The sequence below is a fragment of the Argentina silus genome (genome assembly GCF_951799395.1).
Source record: "Argentina silus genome assembly, chromosome: 2".
NCBI classification, from domain to species: Eukaryota; Metazoa; Chordata; class Actinopteri; order Argentiniformes; family Argentinidae; genus Argentina; species Argentina silus.
In genome coordinates, this window is record NC_139656.1 from 18302639 (window position 1) to 18320486 (window position 17848).

At 44.1% G+C, this 17848-nt stretch overlaps 1 protein-coding gene across 1 annotated transcript in view; it reads right to left on the minus strand.

Annotated features, from left to right (window-relative positions):
• itfg1 (integrin alpha FG-GAP repeat containing 1) overlaps positions 1-17848 on the minus strand; it is a 97047-nt gene that overhangs the window by 14923 nt on the left and 64276 nt on the right. The window contains exons 13-14 of the mRNA XM_083664941.1: positions 12764-12807; positions 10125-10203 (exon numbers count right to left, since the gene is read on the minus strand). Coding sequence (XP_083521067.1) covers positions 10125-10203; positions 12764-12807 — 123 coding nt within the window. The remainder of the gene's footprint in view (positions 1-10124; positions 10204-12763; positions 12808-17848) is intronic.

Sequence of the window (17848 nt, forward strand, 5' to 3'; positions counted from 1 at the left end):
TCATCAGATCAGGCTACGTTTTTCCAGTCTTCAACTGTCCAGATTTGGTGAGCCTGTGCCCACTGCAGCTTCAGCTTTCTGTTCTTGGCTGACAGAAGTGGAACCCGACATGGCCTTCTGCTGTTGTAGCCCATCCGCGTCAAGGTTCGATGCGTTATGCATTCTGAGATGCTTTTCTGCTCACCACAATTGTACAGAGTGGTTATTTGAGTTACCGTAGCCTTTCTGTCAGCTCGAACCAGTCTCTGTTGACCTCTCTGATCAACAAGGCGTTTCTGTCCACAGAACTGCCGCTCACTGGATGTTTTTTCTTTATTGTACCATTCTGAGTTAACTCTACAGACCGTTGTGTGTGAAAATCCCAGGAGATCAGCAGTTTTAGAAATACTCATACCAGCCCGTCTGGCACCAATAGTCATGCCATGGTCAAAATCACTGAGATCACATTTTTCCCCATTCTGGGAATGGATGATGTGAACATTACCTGAAGCTGCTGGCCCGTATCTGCAGGATTTTATGCATTGTGCTGCTGCCTAACGATTGGCTGATTAGATAATTACATGAATGAGAAGGTGTACAGGTGTTCCTAATAAAGTGTTTAGTGAGTGTATATATATGTTTGGAGGGGCTGGAGAATGGCCAGACGTCAAGGTGGGGGTGTTGGCTGGAGGAGGTCTATGCGGTGGGTGGGGGTTCTGGCTAGCATCTATTGGCTGGTGTGTGTGTGTGTGTCTGTGTGTGTGTGTGTGTAAGGGTGCTGGCTAGCATCTGCAGTGTAGACTGGTGTGTGAGGGCCCTATCTCCCTGTGGCACAACCGTGCGCCACACAGACCCTGGCAAGGTGCTCCAGCTTGCACACATGACTGACAGCCTCCAATCCCCCACTCAGAGGATTCAGCACAGCTCAGCAGAGCACAGCACAGCACAGCACAGCCAGCCAGCCAAACAGCTCTACAGAAACAGGGCTTAACCACCCAAACTGATGGGTCTCTAACATACCACACACACACACACACACACACACACACACACACACACACACACACACACACACACACACACACACACACACACACACACACACACACACACACACACACACACCTTCTAGAGTCTCTAAGTGTTTTATTTATTTGTTTAACGTTTATTTAACCAGGTAAGACTCACTGAGGATAGAAACCTCTTTTGCGAGGGCGACCTGGCAAGACGGCAAAGCAGAGAGGTGTAGTGGATCCATACAATGTTACAAAGATACAAATACAAAAAGACATTTTTGTTGATCAGTCTTGAAAACAAGCAAGGAAACTAACTTCTCTGGCTTTAAAATCTTTGGAAGCGTGTTCCAGGAAGAAGGGGTATTAAAGTTTGTGGCAAGCAGAGCAGAACACATCACACCAACGAGTCAGCAGTCCTCTGCTCCAAAGCTCTCTTAAAAACATGAACGAGGACACACACACACACACACACACACACACACACACACACACACACACACACACACACACACACACACACACACACACACACACACACACACACACACACACACACACACACACACACACACACACACACATCAGCATCAGTAGAAGGTAAAAGCCTGACTCAGAGCATCAACTTGCAGTGCTTGCTCTCCTGTGCCAGAGAGAGAAAGATGGAGAGTGAAGTGGTAGTGGATAGAAAGACAAGATGAACTTTGCCAGGCTCACAAGTGCAGGAAAAGCAAAATGACCTACTGTACACAGCCACTGGTCTAGTGAGTCAACAAACAAGGGAGTGCATCTTACAACAAGGGATTTCCAACACACACTCCCTGTTCTCTCTGTTGCCTTCTGGCAAAAGGTAGGGTCCAGACCCGGTCCAACAGGCTCCGGAACAGTTTCTACCCACAGGACATTACTCTGCTCAACTTAAGGTTGTCAGTTGATGCTCATCCTCTAATGTTGCTACATGATCGCACATGGGTTAAAAATGAATATTTTCTTAACATTGGCAGTTAAAGGTGAGCATCAGACCATCTTGCAGTTGAAAATAGTCGTTTTAAAATGTTGCCTATGTACCTAAATACAACGTTAAAAGTCTAATATTGATGTAATTTGAACTTCCTAACCAAATGGATACTTACTAACCTAGAAAAAGAAAAGGCTATTTTCTTCTTACAAATGTCCAACTATTCTTTGTGTTGTCCTCTCTGTGTTTATAGTGTAGAATGTCTTAAGAACATGTTTTTATATATATAAAAGTTTTATATAAATTTCTAATTTCTCTGATGCACAATCTGAACCCCATTATTACTCTTGTGTTGTAGCAGTGGACTAGTGTCATTGTGGACAGAACAATTTACTACAAACCAGAATATTCTGGGTTACCAAATACGAAATACATATAAACTGTGTCATAAAGAACAGTGTTTATTCAATTGTAGTGCATGGAGAAATAACTCATACAGTATAGCTTATGTCAATGTTAAGTAAAGCATTCAAGTTATATTATGTACTGAAATGGTATATTTTACTTCCCTTTGATTAGGAATGAATGGGCAACCTTGTTGCAATGTCATGACTGTCAAATAATCCCATGTAGATAAAGAGAATTTTCAACCCACTCTTCAGAGAACCTGGGACACATTTGTAACCTGGAGTTTTTTTTACAACACTGTCATATAGATTTAGAACACAATGCTAAACATAATCAAATGGTAATACCAGGAGCAATCTTGCATCACAAATGCATAATGCTTCATTCACTCAGTAAGATAAACGTGCACAAACACGCACAGCCTGCCGAGGCCCCAGCCAGATCATCTTGGAAAACCTGTTTGCCAAGAGATTCTCAGCATCCGTTGCTATAGAAACCATTCTTTCCCCTGATCGGCCATTTCCACATGATTAAAGGGACAAATAGTATTGAATACGCCAGTTTGTGTGTGTGTGTGTGTGTGTGTGTGTGTGTGTGTGTGTGTGAGAGAGAGAGAGAGAGAGTGTGAGAGAGTGAGTGAGTGAGTGAGTGAGTGTGTGTGTGTGTGTGTGTGTGTGTGTGTGTGTGTGTGTGTGTGTGTGTGTGTGTGCACGTACGTGTGTTTGTGTGTCTGAGGGATCAAGGTGCTAGAGAGAGGAATGAAGTGGTACACACATCGAGGCCCAGCTAAGCCCATGCGACTCGGCACTCTGTACCCACACAATGGCGGCAGATTCAGACATTGATTTGGCAGTGGAGACGTGTGTGTCTGTAGTGGGGGAGATTAGTGGTGTACCCTGAGGGCTCCATCTCCATCCACTTCTCCTCCTTATCACCAATACCACACTCTCAGGGGAAAAGGAAGAATTAAACAAACACACACACACACACACACACACACCAGGTGTTGTTGCAATCGTCAAGACGTATGATGATCGTTAACAACAATGACGGAAGAGGTGAATGGAATAGAACGCAGATCTGGGGTGAGGGATTGTGGGTAGGGTTGTTGAGGGGGGGATGTGATAGTAAGAGTGTGACATTAAAGGATTACTCACTCTTCCTTTTTTTATCTTTCTTTCTCTTCCTCTCCCTTCTGTTCTCCCCCCTCCCTACCTCTCTGTGTCTCACTCTCCACCTCACTTTCTCCATCAGTCTCCCCCTTCCTTTTTCTGTTTCTCTATCACACACTTACTAACTTCCACACTATCTCTCACTCTCTTTCCTTTATTTCTCTCACTCTCTCTACCCTCCCCCCCCCGCCCCCCCCCCTTCTTTCTCACTCATAATTAGACGTGTCACTGCAGTTCAAACTTGAATGCTTTACAGGTTACTGTAGAGAACGGGCATTGGGAGGCATTCAGATCCATTACATTGGATGGGGATCATGAGAGACACAGAGACAGAGACCATTAGCACTGATGGAACACAGTGGGGAATGTGTGAGCACACACACACACACACACGCACGCACGCACGCACGCACACACACACACACACACACACACACACACACACACACACACACACACACACACACACACACACACACACACACACACACACACACACACACACACACACACACACACACACACGCGCGCGCGCACGCGCACGCACGCACGCACACACGCACACACGCACACACAGGAGAGATAGAGAGAGACTAAAGACTGAGACAATGAGTCAGAGACACATGCTGTACAGATACAGACACACACAGATAGAGGAACAGAGATTCAGGGACAGACAGAGAGGCTGAGACACACACACACAGACAGACAGACAGACAGACAGACAGACAGACAGACAGACAGACAGACAGAGAGTTGAACAGGTGGAGGTCTAATCCTACAGCCTGTTCAGGCTCCTCTGTATTTGTGACAAGCCCAATTTACTGGTCTGAGTGCAGAAAGCCAGAGGAGGAGAGGAGAACCAGGGGCTGAACAAAGCTCTGATCAATAATAATCCTCCCTCTCTCTCCACTTGGTTAGCTCTGCTCACTTCCACACATACAACACTTTCAATTTACCTCATCCTCACACAGCTCCACACCCAAAAAGGTCAGCCTCTGACAGAGCACAGTGTGTGTGTGTGTGAGAAAGAGAGAGTGTGTCTCTGGTGGACAGTGTATATGATGTGTGCTTTGCTAACTTCAGTCTGGCCTGTAAAACAGTCAAATGAAATGAATGTCTGACAGACAGGATACAATCTATTGTGAGACTCTATTGAGTTATGTGAAGGTGTGTGTGTGTGTGTGTGTGTGTGTGTGTGTGTGTGTGTGTGTGTGTATGTGTGTGTAGATGTCTGTGTGTGGTGGCGTTTTTGCTCTGCTGTTGATAATCATCCACACTCATCTGCCTAGTTAAACAGAGCCTGCTGAACATCAATCTGTAGCTCTTTGTTCCTCATCTCTCCTTGTCCTCTCCTTCCTTTCATTGAGCAAGGCTAACCCCCTCTACCAGGGGAAAGACAGAAAATTGATAGATAGATATTCTACCGACACTGCTTGTTTATGCAGTACCATGGGTACCAGTCATTTGCATTGCCTCATTTTCTTCAGTATTCTCTCTTCAAACAGATAGTCTTTCTTCATTCTCTCTCTTTCTCCGTCCGTCCGTCCGTCCGTCCGTCTCTCTCTCTCTCTCTATATATATATATATATATCTATATCTATATCTATATCTATATATCTATGTGTCTCTGATCTGTGTGGTAGCTGCTCTCTCTTTCTCTGGACCCACAGTTGCACTCATGCAGTTCATAATGATGCTCCGTGCTGACATGGTCCCAGTCCAGGGTGATCAATCTCATCTGCTTAGTAGACCCCAAGACACCGCATCTACGTATGTCACACCTATGGCATACAAATTCACATTAAAAACCCACAGAAGGCTAAAGCCAACAACATCAACATGTTTTTCCTCCCGAGATCTAAAAACACAAAATCTACATAACTCACACCAACAGCATTAATTCACCTTTAAACCTCTGAGACATGCTCTTGAAAGACTACATCTACATAACTCACACCTTTAGCATAGATTCACCTTTAAAACTCAGAGACACTCTCTAGAAACACTAGATCTATGCAACTCCAGTTTCCAGAGATTCTAGTACGTAGCTCACACACCTCCAGCATATCCAGCTTTCAATCCCACAACAGGCCACAGCCTGCTGAATTTACCAACAACTTTCTAGCTCAAAACACCGCAGAGACAGACATTATGGACATTCATCTTTGAGCTCAATATTCGTGGAATAATGTGTAAATACTGTTGTAATTGTATTCATCCCATGTGGGATAGAGATTGGGGGAGTTGGGCTAGTGCATCCTAGGGCTGGGCTTTGAACTAGCCAGAGGGATGAGGAGACTACAGGTGAGAGGTGCAGGTAGAGCGCTGGTTCTCTCAGGAGCAGTGCACATACACCACACTGTACAGAAATTACCTGTACTCCCATGCACAGTCAATCACGTACAGTATGCACACACACAAACAGACACACAGACAGACACGCACCAGCATATACAGACATACACTGAAGTGTACAAGAGTGTGCGCGCACGCACACACACACAAACACGCACACTAGGAGACGGCATTAATATTCTGTTAGCTGATTCACTCGTTCCAGCTGGAGATGTGGAGAAGGAGAAGGAGACCACCTGGGTTATGAAGATCGATATGCAAGCGGGGGCAGGCAGGGGCCTGAACAAAAAATACTAATCCGAGACGGCACCATAGCAACTAAGCATCATTTCAACATTCCAATGACAGTTGAGTTGGTTGGCTGTTAGGTAATACGTTATGAAAGTCTGTATGTCACAAACAGCAGAATATAAACATAACTGGAGACACCCTTCAGACTGTTATATCACTGTTATGAATGCTAGCAAAAATGTATCTGAGCGGTGCTAAAAAATGGGAAATATGTTCTGGTTTACTAAGTTGCAGGCAAGGTAAATTCTAGTATTTACCTTTAATCATAACTCTGACGCCTGTCTCTAAAAATTACGAGTGTGTCCAGTTTTGTTTACATTCTGTAGTTTGTGACATATGGATCTTCCTAGCGTATGAAGCCGTAAATTAAAACTTCCAAATGGTACACCAAAGGATGACCACTGGTACACCCACCATGGAATGTTGATTTGAATTGGTATGTCCGTTTGACTCATTCTATTTCTATGGTTTTAGCACTAACACTGCCCCTCTGTAGCCTCACACACAGACACTGGGTCTGTTTTAACACCAACACTGACCTCCTGCAGCCTCACACACAGACACCGGGCCTCACAGAGAGAGACCAAGCAGACCAACAGGCTTCCACCCCACCCCACCCCCCCCCCCCCCCCCCCCCCCCCCCCCCCCCCCACCACACACACGCACGCATGAACGCACACAGGGTCATCTTCCTGGCTCAAGCTGAGAGCTGAACATGTGCCGATACCAGATGTCTCTCACTCCCTCATACACACAAGCATCTATAAACCGACATGCCAAACTGGACAAACGTACTGTAGACACACGGTAGTGTGACTATTCCATTACCAATGACCTTTACCTGTAGCGCATTGGCTGGGTATTATCAGTGGCTACCACATGTATGTGAGTGAGAGTGTGTGTGTGTGTGTGTGTCGGTGTCATTGGGGGAGCTGTACTGTGGAGCTGTACTGTGCATAGACTAGAGATGGGCTGACAGTGAAATGTCAGAGTGGGGTCAGATTTGTTTATGCTGTTCACCTGAGCGAGCAAGAAAGAGAGAGAGAGAGAGAAAGCTTAAAGCCTTGTGACACAGAAACCCCGCAGTCAGGAGCGCTATCTCTGGACTACAGCTTACAGTAGTCTAGGCGTGCTAAGCGGGTGTGACTGAGCGGGTGAGACAGATCAGCATGGGTACCTAATGCTAGCGATGTAGCCTGATGCATACTGTATCTCTCCTGGCTCATGATACAATCAGGGTCGTCCTACCTTCGGCAACCCTCATGGTCCCTGTCCAATCTATTCCATCTGTCTCTATGACCCAATTCTACGTGACATTCTCCATTCCTCTCCAACCCGTTTGGATGTTTTGTCTTTCCTGCATTGCTATCGCCAGCTCTCTCACTTTTCTACCATTCCTATCCACTCCGTATCCGCTTACTGTATGTGTTTCATCCACACTCCTCTTATCACCCCATCATCTCTCTTCTCCCTCTCCTCATCCCTCTTTTCCAGTGTGTGAAGGGTAAGTGAAGAGCATGGAGCCCCAGTAGAAAGAGATGGAGAGAGAGAGAGAGAGAGAGAGAGTGTGTGTGTCTGCCTGCCATCGCTCATTTCTGGCAGTCTAGCTGGCTGCCTCTCCCCGGGCCCCCAGCTGCAGAATAAATACACTTTAAATCACCCGGCACACACTGGCTCTGTCCCACAACACACTTTATTACTGTTAAATGAGGGGTCTGGGGACTTTCACTACACGACCCAAGGCTGTCCCACTCTCCTTACAGTCTATCTGGCCTGCCTGTATACCTAGGCGCCACGCTTGCCCCCTGTCCTAGCTTGTCTCTTTCAATGTATGTGCTTTTGCCAACTGCTATGACTAGCTATCAGTGTTGTCTTGCCAGCTGGTCATAAGTAGGAGTTGGCTAAAGCACAGATCTGGGCAAAGAGTACAGGATGTATCAATCCTATAGGCTGTCCCACTCTCCATAAAGTATGTCTAGCCCTAAACAACAGACCTAATCAGCTGCATTCTAGAGGGGGTTGAATCCCATATCTTCAACATGAAGGAATCACATCCACACAGAAACAGAAGGGAGTGAAAACAAAACAAATGGTCATAATTTTAGAGGATTCCTGCACGTCGATTCACCTACCAAAGTCAACTTCACTTATCTACATGATCTCCCTTTCCCCCTCTCCCATTTCAGCATTTGAACATTTTTAAACCTTTCAAAATCTTTCTAAACACTGGGAGCAGTATACCTCAACACAAAGGAAATAAACCTTCCATCTCAGGGATGGCTGCCATGCTGTCTGACGGCATCGCAATATTGAATCGCAAGCACAGCAGATTATAGAAAAGCTATTAGGTGAGAGATGACTTTTCTGGTTCTCTGGTTCTTTTGATTGTAACTCCTTCTGGACTCTGACTGACTGTGCTCTTGCCCCTGTAACTGCCACCTGTCAGAGAGAGACTGAGCTGAGAGGAGAGAGCAGTCTCAGCCTCTTCTCTGAATAACTTCCTCTCATACTGCAATTTCAGTAAAACATCACAGTGAATGTTTCAAACAGTATACTGTAGGACATGCATGGAAAGACACAAACAAAGCCACACGAGGACAGACAGACAGAGAAAGAAGGAGAGAGAAAGTGAGCAATAGAGAGACAGAGACATAGCCTGCAGTCATAGAAGCATATACACTATGTGTGTGTGTGTGTGTGTGTGTGTGTGAGAGAGAGAGAGAGAGTGTTACAAGACTGCAGAGCAAGTACAAAAGGCTTCTTAAAAGGCAAGGGATTATTCACGGCAGAATCCCAATATTTCAACTGCACATGCCCGAATCCATTACTCTGTTATCTGAAAATAATTTCTGTCCGCGAGGTCGTTTTGTGATTTGTCTTTCAAATGGGCTTGTCACCTCGTGTACACTGCAGGGGGAGAGACATTAACTTTATAGCCTACTTCTGTCCAGTCTGGCCATCAGACACCAAGTATCTCATCATTCAAACTTTGAACAGGACTAATACAGGCTATAATCAGGTCCAAATCACTTCATCAAGAAAGAGTTAACATGTGTACTGTAGATCTATATGAGACTGACTGGGTTTAACATCATATAAAAGACCACACTTCAATGTATCTAGTAATTACATTTAACCATGAGCTGGTTAGGCTAGTGAGAAGTGAAGTGCTATGCATTCACCATGGCCACTCCATAATGTATCTATCTATCTCATTAGAGGAGCTCTTTATATTGGGGGGCATATAAGGGACAGGTATTCTGTCCTTGTGTTAAAGAGGAAGGGGACTTCAAAGATGAACACCGTTCCCTTTGAGCCTCACACACACGAGCAGCCCAGCACCTTTGGAACATTCTTTAACCCTCCTCTTCACTGAGCCCTTGTTACCTTTGTCTGTGAAGTATATAGGCTCTTTTTCATCAAATCACTCTTTTCTTTTCATCGCAGGACAAGACAACAAGCCCTCTCTCTCTCTTCTTTTTCACCTCTGATAGAGCCTTGCACAAAGACCTCCGTTCCCCTGCAAACCCAATAACCCTCTTTCCCCATCATGCTGTGTCAACATTATCAGGCAGGTGGGCAATGATAACCTCTGGTGAGATGGAGGTGATGGTTGACAGGGCTATTATCTGTGAAAACACAGCAAGCCAGGCTTCAATTAAACCCCTGGGACTACTGGGCATCTCACCCATACCTGGCACGCACGTGCACGCGCACGCACGCACACACACACACCAGTGGCACACCACAGCCAAGACACTTAACCCTGCTACTGTAAGCACTGCGGAAAAGAGAGAAACTCTGTATTCAAACCCTTTCCCAATGAAACAACTAATGTCTGGTAACCCAGAAGACCAGACACCCATACAACTACAGGACATTGCCAGTACCAAGCTGGCCACTTAACAAACAATACAAAATGGATACATACTGTAAAGAACTCACCTGAGGCGTTCTTCAGGTAGCCATTGGAGTCTACAGAGGTGTACATGACGTAGGGTCCGGGCTGGTTCACACCGAAAGGCTGCAAAGTAAAAAACAAACAAACAAACACACATACAGTTTTGAGGCTCACACATAGTAGTAAGAGAAAGAGAGAAAATACATATTTTCCAAACTTCCCCAATGAGAGATCTATCATCATGTAATTCTCTCACACACACACACACACACACACACACACACACACACACACACACACACACACACAGACAGACAGACAGGCAGGCAGGCAGGCAGGCACAGACACACAGACACGCAGACACACAGACACACACACTCCCTTCCATGATGCCTTCCACGCCTCAGAGCTTTTGGCTGTGTGAAGAGAGCGTGTGTAAAGCGTCCATGACCTTTTTGGAGCTGAGGGGGATCAGGAAACTGGCCCCAGCAGCTCTGGGGAGATCTGCTCTGAGTCGTTGGGCTGAACTAAAGCACAGGCAGGTTTAAGCCTCCAAGGCAAAATCATTCTGTCGTTACTACTAAACCTCGCAGTCCAACCAAGGTTCTTGAATGGAAGAGCAGCAGACTGGACATGTGAGATGTATTCGGCCACTTTTTGAGGACAAGCAGAAAGAAGCAAAAATGGCTTTATTTTGTTAATGTTTTGGCTTGACAGCATTCACCATGTCAAAAAAAGACATGTTTAAATAGGCTATTTTTAAAACGTTGTATTCTGGCTCAGCACAGTAACTCAGGAGGCAGGAGGCTAGGCTAGTTCCATCAGATCCCCTGCATTATGCAGACTCTCCTGCTGCTACAGCTAAGCCCACCAAATGCTAATGAACAGCACCAGCCCAAAACGGCACGTCGCAAATGAATATTTAAATGGATCAGGACAGGGAGAGTGCATGCAAATGTTCCCCCAAGGTGAATTAGGCCAATGTGTACTGTACATTCTCTGTATCTAAGACTAGTGGGAAATTGAAAATCATGTCCATTGAGTGATCAATTTCAGCTTGTTAGTCTTGAAGTTAGCGCTGAGGAGATGTAGGGACTAAATAGAGAGGTTATACGTGATGTTCTCATTTTCCTATTATATAGCAGTGGCGTTTTTATATAGAAGAGCCTATGGGGTAATCTAGTGGATGGGTTACCATAGATATGTTGATGGATTCAGGTGTGTGAACCTCACACGAAGAGAGGTAGCTAGTCATTTTAAGATAGACACTGCATTTTCGGACTGTCTGAAAAGTCATTTCCAAAAAGACAATTGCCGTCATCCATTCTCAAGTTGTTGCACTCCAAGCCACATAATTAGTAGCCTCATAATTGGAAAATTATCAGTTAAATTGCTTTGTATATAATTCCCTGCCCTAACAAAACAATATAGTCTGTACTAAATTGAGGTGGCTTGGAAGAGTACCTCAGAAATACACGACAACCCAAACCCTCTCCCTAGATTTCAGTTATCTATACAGTAAAGATTATAGGACTGAGATGGGAAAAAGATGGAGGGGAGAGACGGGCCAAAATGTAATGAGGGGAGGATTCGATCATCTGCAGTCAAGGTATTCAAAAGATCTCAAGATGGGAGCATTACTGCTATGCAAGTCTCTGAAATACATATGCAGTAACTTCTGTGCCCTTCACTGTCTCTCTGTTGAGCAGTCAGCGGAGAGTCATATTCTCCCAGCATGCCTTGCGGAGGTTCTGCAGAGCGGGAAATGAGTGAGTGGTCATGTGGAGGGGCTGTGTTAGCTCTTCATTAAGGAGAGGATGACACCCTAATGAAGAGAGCTATCTCTTTGGTCGGGCTTGGCTCCGTTTTACCTGCTTATTGAATTGTTAAGGCAGCCTGTCAGGGGCAAGCAGCAGTGTGGTGTGGAGCTCCCACACACAAACCACTAAGTCAGACCTGATTCAAAATACATCTCCAAATACTGTCAAATACTAAATACTTGATTTAGCTGCAATGAAACCGATGGAATCATCTCAAAAGCATCTTAAGTATTTGAAAGTATTTCAAGATATGATTCCATCTAGGTCGGAATTCACTACACGAGTCAGACTACACTTGGCCCTTTTCACCTTCAAACAGGTGGTTTGCGCTAAAGAATGATCAAACTCAAATTTCTTCTTTAAGACATTTTTTTTAAACTTTTTTTCAAGCAGCAACAGGGGGAAAAAACCTAGCAAACACAGATGGGAGAGGAGTGATAAAGGAGCTGACAAATGTTGGGAAGACAGTCAGAGAGAAGAGAGAGAGTGTGTGATAGATGTGAGAGACTTAAAAAGGAGGAGAGCAGAACAGCCCAAAGTAGCCTCAGACATCGACTCAATCAATCACTCTGGCCGGTGAATCAGCCAATGGGGGGTGAATATCAACGGACAGACAACACAGCACGGAGAGACAAACAACCAAAACAAACATTCTGACAGCACTAGCACCCAGCCTGTCATTTGCTATGAGAAGGAGTGACATGACACGACCACGGAGAGAGAGAAAGAGAGAGCAAGGTGGTGGGGAGACTGGCCAGTAGAACATTCATTCCTCACTCCACATTAAGTCTCACTTCACATGAATTCAAGAGTCTCACTATTCTAGAATTATGCATTTACAAACACAGACACAGGAGTCTTACCTTGACATTCTCTGGACAGTCGTTAGAGCAGAGTCCACTGAGAACTGGGGAGGAGATAAGGAGACTGATTAGTTGCAATGACTTTAACTGCCCTAACCAAGACCATAGAGAGTGGGTAATGTCAGTCACTAAACAGCATTAAGGTGACATTAATGAACCTAATAAATAGCTAGCATTTGTTAATGGCGAAAATAAAACCTTGATGGACTATCTAGAGTTGATCTTTATTGGTTTGCTGGTCTTCTATATATCATCTCTTGTTGATTTTTATCAAGGGGAGAGCTAAACAAATGCATTGTTAAGAAAACAAGGAGAAAAAGTTATTGGTAGTAAAGATGAACACAGAAAATAAATGTGTTCACTAATAAGCTGGGTGGTGGTGTTGGTGTATGTGAATTTGTAGCAAGGACAAAATCCTGAATTCTTAATCAGCAATAAGAGGAATTACTATATTAGCATACTGATGGTCTGGCAATGGTAATTTGCCCATTGAAGTTGAGCTGCGGAATACATCCTTAATTAGGCTTTCCTATCCTCCTATCATGTGTGTGTGTGTTTGCATATATATACAGTGCCTTCGGAAAGTATTCAGACCCCTTCACTTTCTCCACATTTTGTTGTGTTATAGACTCAATTTAAAATGGATTAAATGGAAAGAATTTGCCATCAATCCACACACAATACCCCAGAATGACAACGTGCTGTATGTACATTAGGTTTTTCTGTATTTCAATTTTAATAAATTTACTGAAATTTCTAATTTCGCTTTGTCATTCTGGGGTATGGTGTGTGGATTGATGGCAAATTCTTTTCATTTAATCCATTTTAAATTGAGTCTATAACACAACAAAATGTGGAGAAAGTGAAGGGGTCTGAATACTTTCCGAAGGCACTCTATGTATGTGTGTGTGTGTGTGGGTGTGTGTGTGTGTGTGTGCATGTACAGTCTCTTGTGTGCGCACTGACTTCACTGCTTTCTGCAGAGATCCACACATTACCTCATTCAAAGCCATTACATGAAAGTTGTCTTGAAAGCTAGGCACAGAGAGATTCACGTTTTTGAAACCAGTATATTGGAGGACGAGTCTGACATCGGGCCCTTTGACCTCCAAAGCCTTTCACTGGGGGCTATGTCTCATTGGTCGATATGATCGATAGTGGGCCATGCTGAATAGTTGTACTGTATGTGCTTGTGCTTTCATCTTGTACCCTGGTAATCTGGTCAGGGTTAGAGGAGAATGCCAATATCTATGATCAGACGGAGTCAGAGTTACCTGGGATCTTGTGAAACATCTGTCGACTGTGAGTAGAGGACAGAGCAGATCAATAGATCATAGGCATTGGACCTTTAGCAGCAACAGTATATTCATTTAAAAAAGTGTGGTTGACAATAGGTTTGTGCAGAGTACAGAGGACAAAACAAGTAGAGTACTCGTTACAGATTTGGGGCATTTTACTGAAACGATCATCATCTGATTATTTGTAGATATTATCCATAATCACAGAGGATTCCTTTACATCTCAAAATAATTACTCCAATGGCCAGTTAACAAACGGACGACTTGCAGCAGTGTGTTTACTTCACAATTTTTTTGTTCACAATTTGTGAGGAGGAATAGTGACAGGCGCTTGCAAATATCAGTTCTGACCCATTTGCGCAGCCCAATCATTGCAAGCATTTAAATCGCACTCGCAGTTGTCATCCAATTACAAGATTGGAACACCTCTAGTTGACACTGCTAGCCTTTCGGAGAAATGCTTGACTTTTGAAAAACAAACTTGACTTTTAAAAACTCATCTGACATTGTCATCTGTGGAGGCTATCTTTATAACAATCTTGTGAAAAAATTGGTGGAGGTTGTGCAAGTTGAGCAAGGTTGAATTGAACCAACCTCATACCTGGGCTTCACTCTCCTAAAACCAGTAACCTTAGTTTCAACTTCAGACACAAATCCAGACTTTCCCCAAAAACAATTGTATTTTCCAAAAACTTTCGTTCTATTACTCCTCAGCTTGTCCAGTTCCCAGAGCACCTAGCCAATTCCGGCCCATGCTGATCCATGATCTAAAGGTTCAATTGGAAACCCTTAGCTTTCCACAGGTCAGAACAAAGGCCTGTCTGGTTCAAATACAATACTGCCCAATACTTTCAACTACTTAAGCTGTGCTTGATTTAGATTCACTGACACAACGGAACTGATGTAATATCTCCAAAAGAGAAAAACACTGAGCAACACAGGTGATCCAGTGGACTCCCTATGAGACATGGGTTTGAATAGCATAATGTTTTCATGACTGTTCTATTCTGTATGCAGGCAGACTAAATTAAATGGTCAAAGTATTTAAAAGAGAACATATACAGTTTGAACCTAGGTCTTCTCTCTGCGCTCTCTACTGTATCTCTGTACAACAGCGTTTCTGGCTTGTTTAAAGGGGCCATTGGGGGCCTTTAAGCGACGCTTTGTAAAATAGTTAGTAGAATGAGTAAATCCAATCAATGAGGATGACATAGAGACTCCATATAAACTCCCTGACATGGTTGCTGATGCGTGTGAGAGAGACAGACAGAGATGGGGTAGCGCTAGCAAGCGCAGCGCATGTCACTGTCCTTCACGACTCACTGGTCATGCCAGTGCTTCAGGAAGTGGATGTATCTGTGTGTGCTTGGCTAGACATCGCTCCCCCTCTGCCTCTCAGAGACTAACCCCTGTCTGGAGTTTTTCTCAGAACCTTTGTACAGTGGTATTTTTTCACTTTTCATTTGTTGCTCATTATTTCCCTTATCAAATATGACAGGTGCCAAGAAGAGGCAGTACATGCAATATTACAAGGACCACTAGCACAGGAGGTATTCAGGGCTAAAGTCTGACTGACACACAAACACTTGCACACACACACGCACATCTCGTAGAGAGAGAGCCATTTGTCAGAGTGAGCTGAGACAAGGGCGATGTCATCACTGATAGCAGATCCCCAGCAGGACTTACCCACTGAGGTGGAAGATGAAATGGACTGTCAGTATATTACATGTGTGTATGTCTTTGCTTGTCTGTTAGTGTGTGTATTTGGTGTGTTTATTGGTGTGTGTGTGTGTGCCTGTCAGTGAGAGAGTGAGAGAGTGTGTGTGTGTGTGTGTGTGTGTGCACGTTTTGCCCGCTCTGATAATGTGCCAGTCTGGAGAGTGGCAAGCGTGAGGAGAAAAGAGCTCACGGGTCCACAGTAGCAGGCAGTTTAAGAGGAATATACATATTAACATTAAAGACCTGCGAATCCCGGTGAGATACTTAAAAAATGGGATTCTCTCTTTTGTGGATTCATCTGATGGATAATGTGCTTTATAATGCCAGCATCTTCATATAGCCTACAGTAGAGATAAGAGATTCCATACAGACTCATCTACTGCACATACCTATGACATCTTCACACATCAATGTTAAAGCTTAATGTGACATGACCACCCAGTATATGTACTTGAAAGCTTTGAGTTTGTTCCTTTAATTTCTATATATAAATAACTATTCGAGTATTGTTTGAAAACTATTACTTACAACCATTGCTTATGTTATATTTTGTCTGTTTTATTCAAAGTGACTTACACAAGGTCCATACAGATATTGGAAAATCAAATTCCAGGACTTTACATTTTTAACTTTACATTTAATTGTAATGTTAATCTAGAAATAAATATATCTTTAACTATCTCCCCCCAAAATGCATTACAATGTGTCCAAAATCTGTGTTCTGTTATGAATATGTCATATATGTCAAATATGTCTCTCTCAAGCCCGACCAAAGAGTATCATAGTGATATATTTTAGGAGGTGTCATGTAGCTACTTTGCAGGCAGTGCATCATCTTTATAGGGAGTGGTTAGACAGATATGAGGAATAAAGCGCTGAGTGTGACACCAGCATGGCTCGGTGGAAATAACAACACATGCGCATGTGCGGCAATCTCTGACACCCTAAGGAGGTCTTTGAGAAATGGCCTTCTCTCTATTCTTGGCTGGATCCGTGTGACCTGAGATCAGACAGCAGCATTATTCAGATGTGGCTCTCAATAAAGCCTCTATAATCATGCCTGTTGAGCGGTGCTAACTGTGGTAAATGGGGTAAAAGGAGCATTACTAGGGTAGCATTGGCCTTTTTGTCCTTTTTATTCATAGCTTTTCACCTAGCACATAGCATGTAATGTGAAGTGCATATGACAGCATTACATTCATGGTGAGAACAGTGAGCCAGGGATCATGAGAGCACAAGCTCCTGATCCTAGACGACAATCCACTGTCAAAGGCAATTCCCTTCCTCCTGTGGGTGAGTATAGGCCAGACCTGGGAGAAGCCGTCTTTTGGTTCCCACGTTTAATCACCATATCACCATCATCAGCTATAAAAAGACATTAAACCACAAGAAACCATGGAAACAAGACAGACGTCATTTGGAAATGCAGAGCACTCCAAGCTGTCAAGTGACGTCAGACGCAGAGCAGGCAGCTTCTGGACAGGGCTGAGGAGGGGGTGGGGGGGAAGAGACATGTCATGTTGTCATGTCAGCAAGGCAATGGTTACAAATGCAGTCAATGAGTGCTGTGCAGCCGCACACTGACAACTGCAGTGCAATGAGACTCATCTGATGCACTGAGGCTCATCTTCCTCAGAATCTGCTGAACCTGAGCTGCATGTCTGTCAGACAAGGAACACACTCGCTCGCTCACACACTTTAGTAATAATCTCATAGGTGACCACTTGCCTATAGCTGGGTAATCCATAAAGGTGTGTGCACGTGCGCTTTTGTACATGTGTGTGATGCTCAGCCAGTGTAAAAAGTCCTCCTAGGTGTCTGTCATATAGCTTTGATCTGCTGGTTAAGTCATACCCTGCCCCTCTGTTCCATTCTGACAACACTCAACTATACCTTTGTTTGAGGCTCATCTGACACACCGGCTTTCAGCTGTCAGTCATCCACAGGCCACAGAAGTGTAATAAAATATTCCATCTGTACTCCCTGAGATGTGGTTTTATATGGGCTCGGTGGAGCAAAGGACTATCTCATAAGATAAGAATGAAGAATGATAGTGGACGTGTAA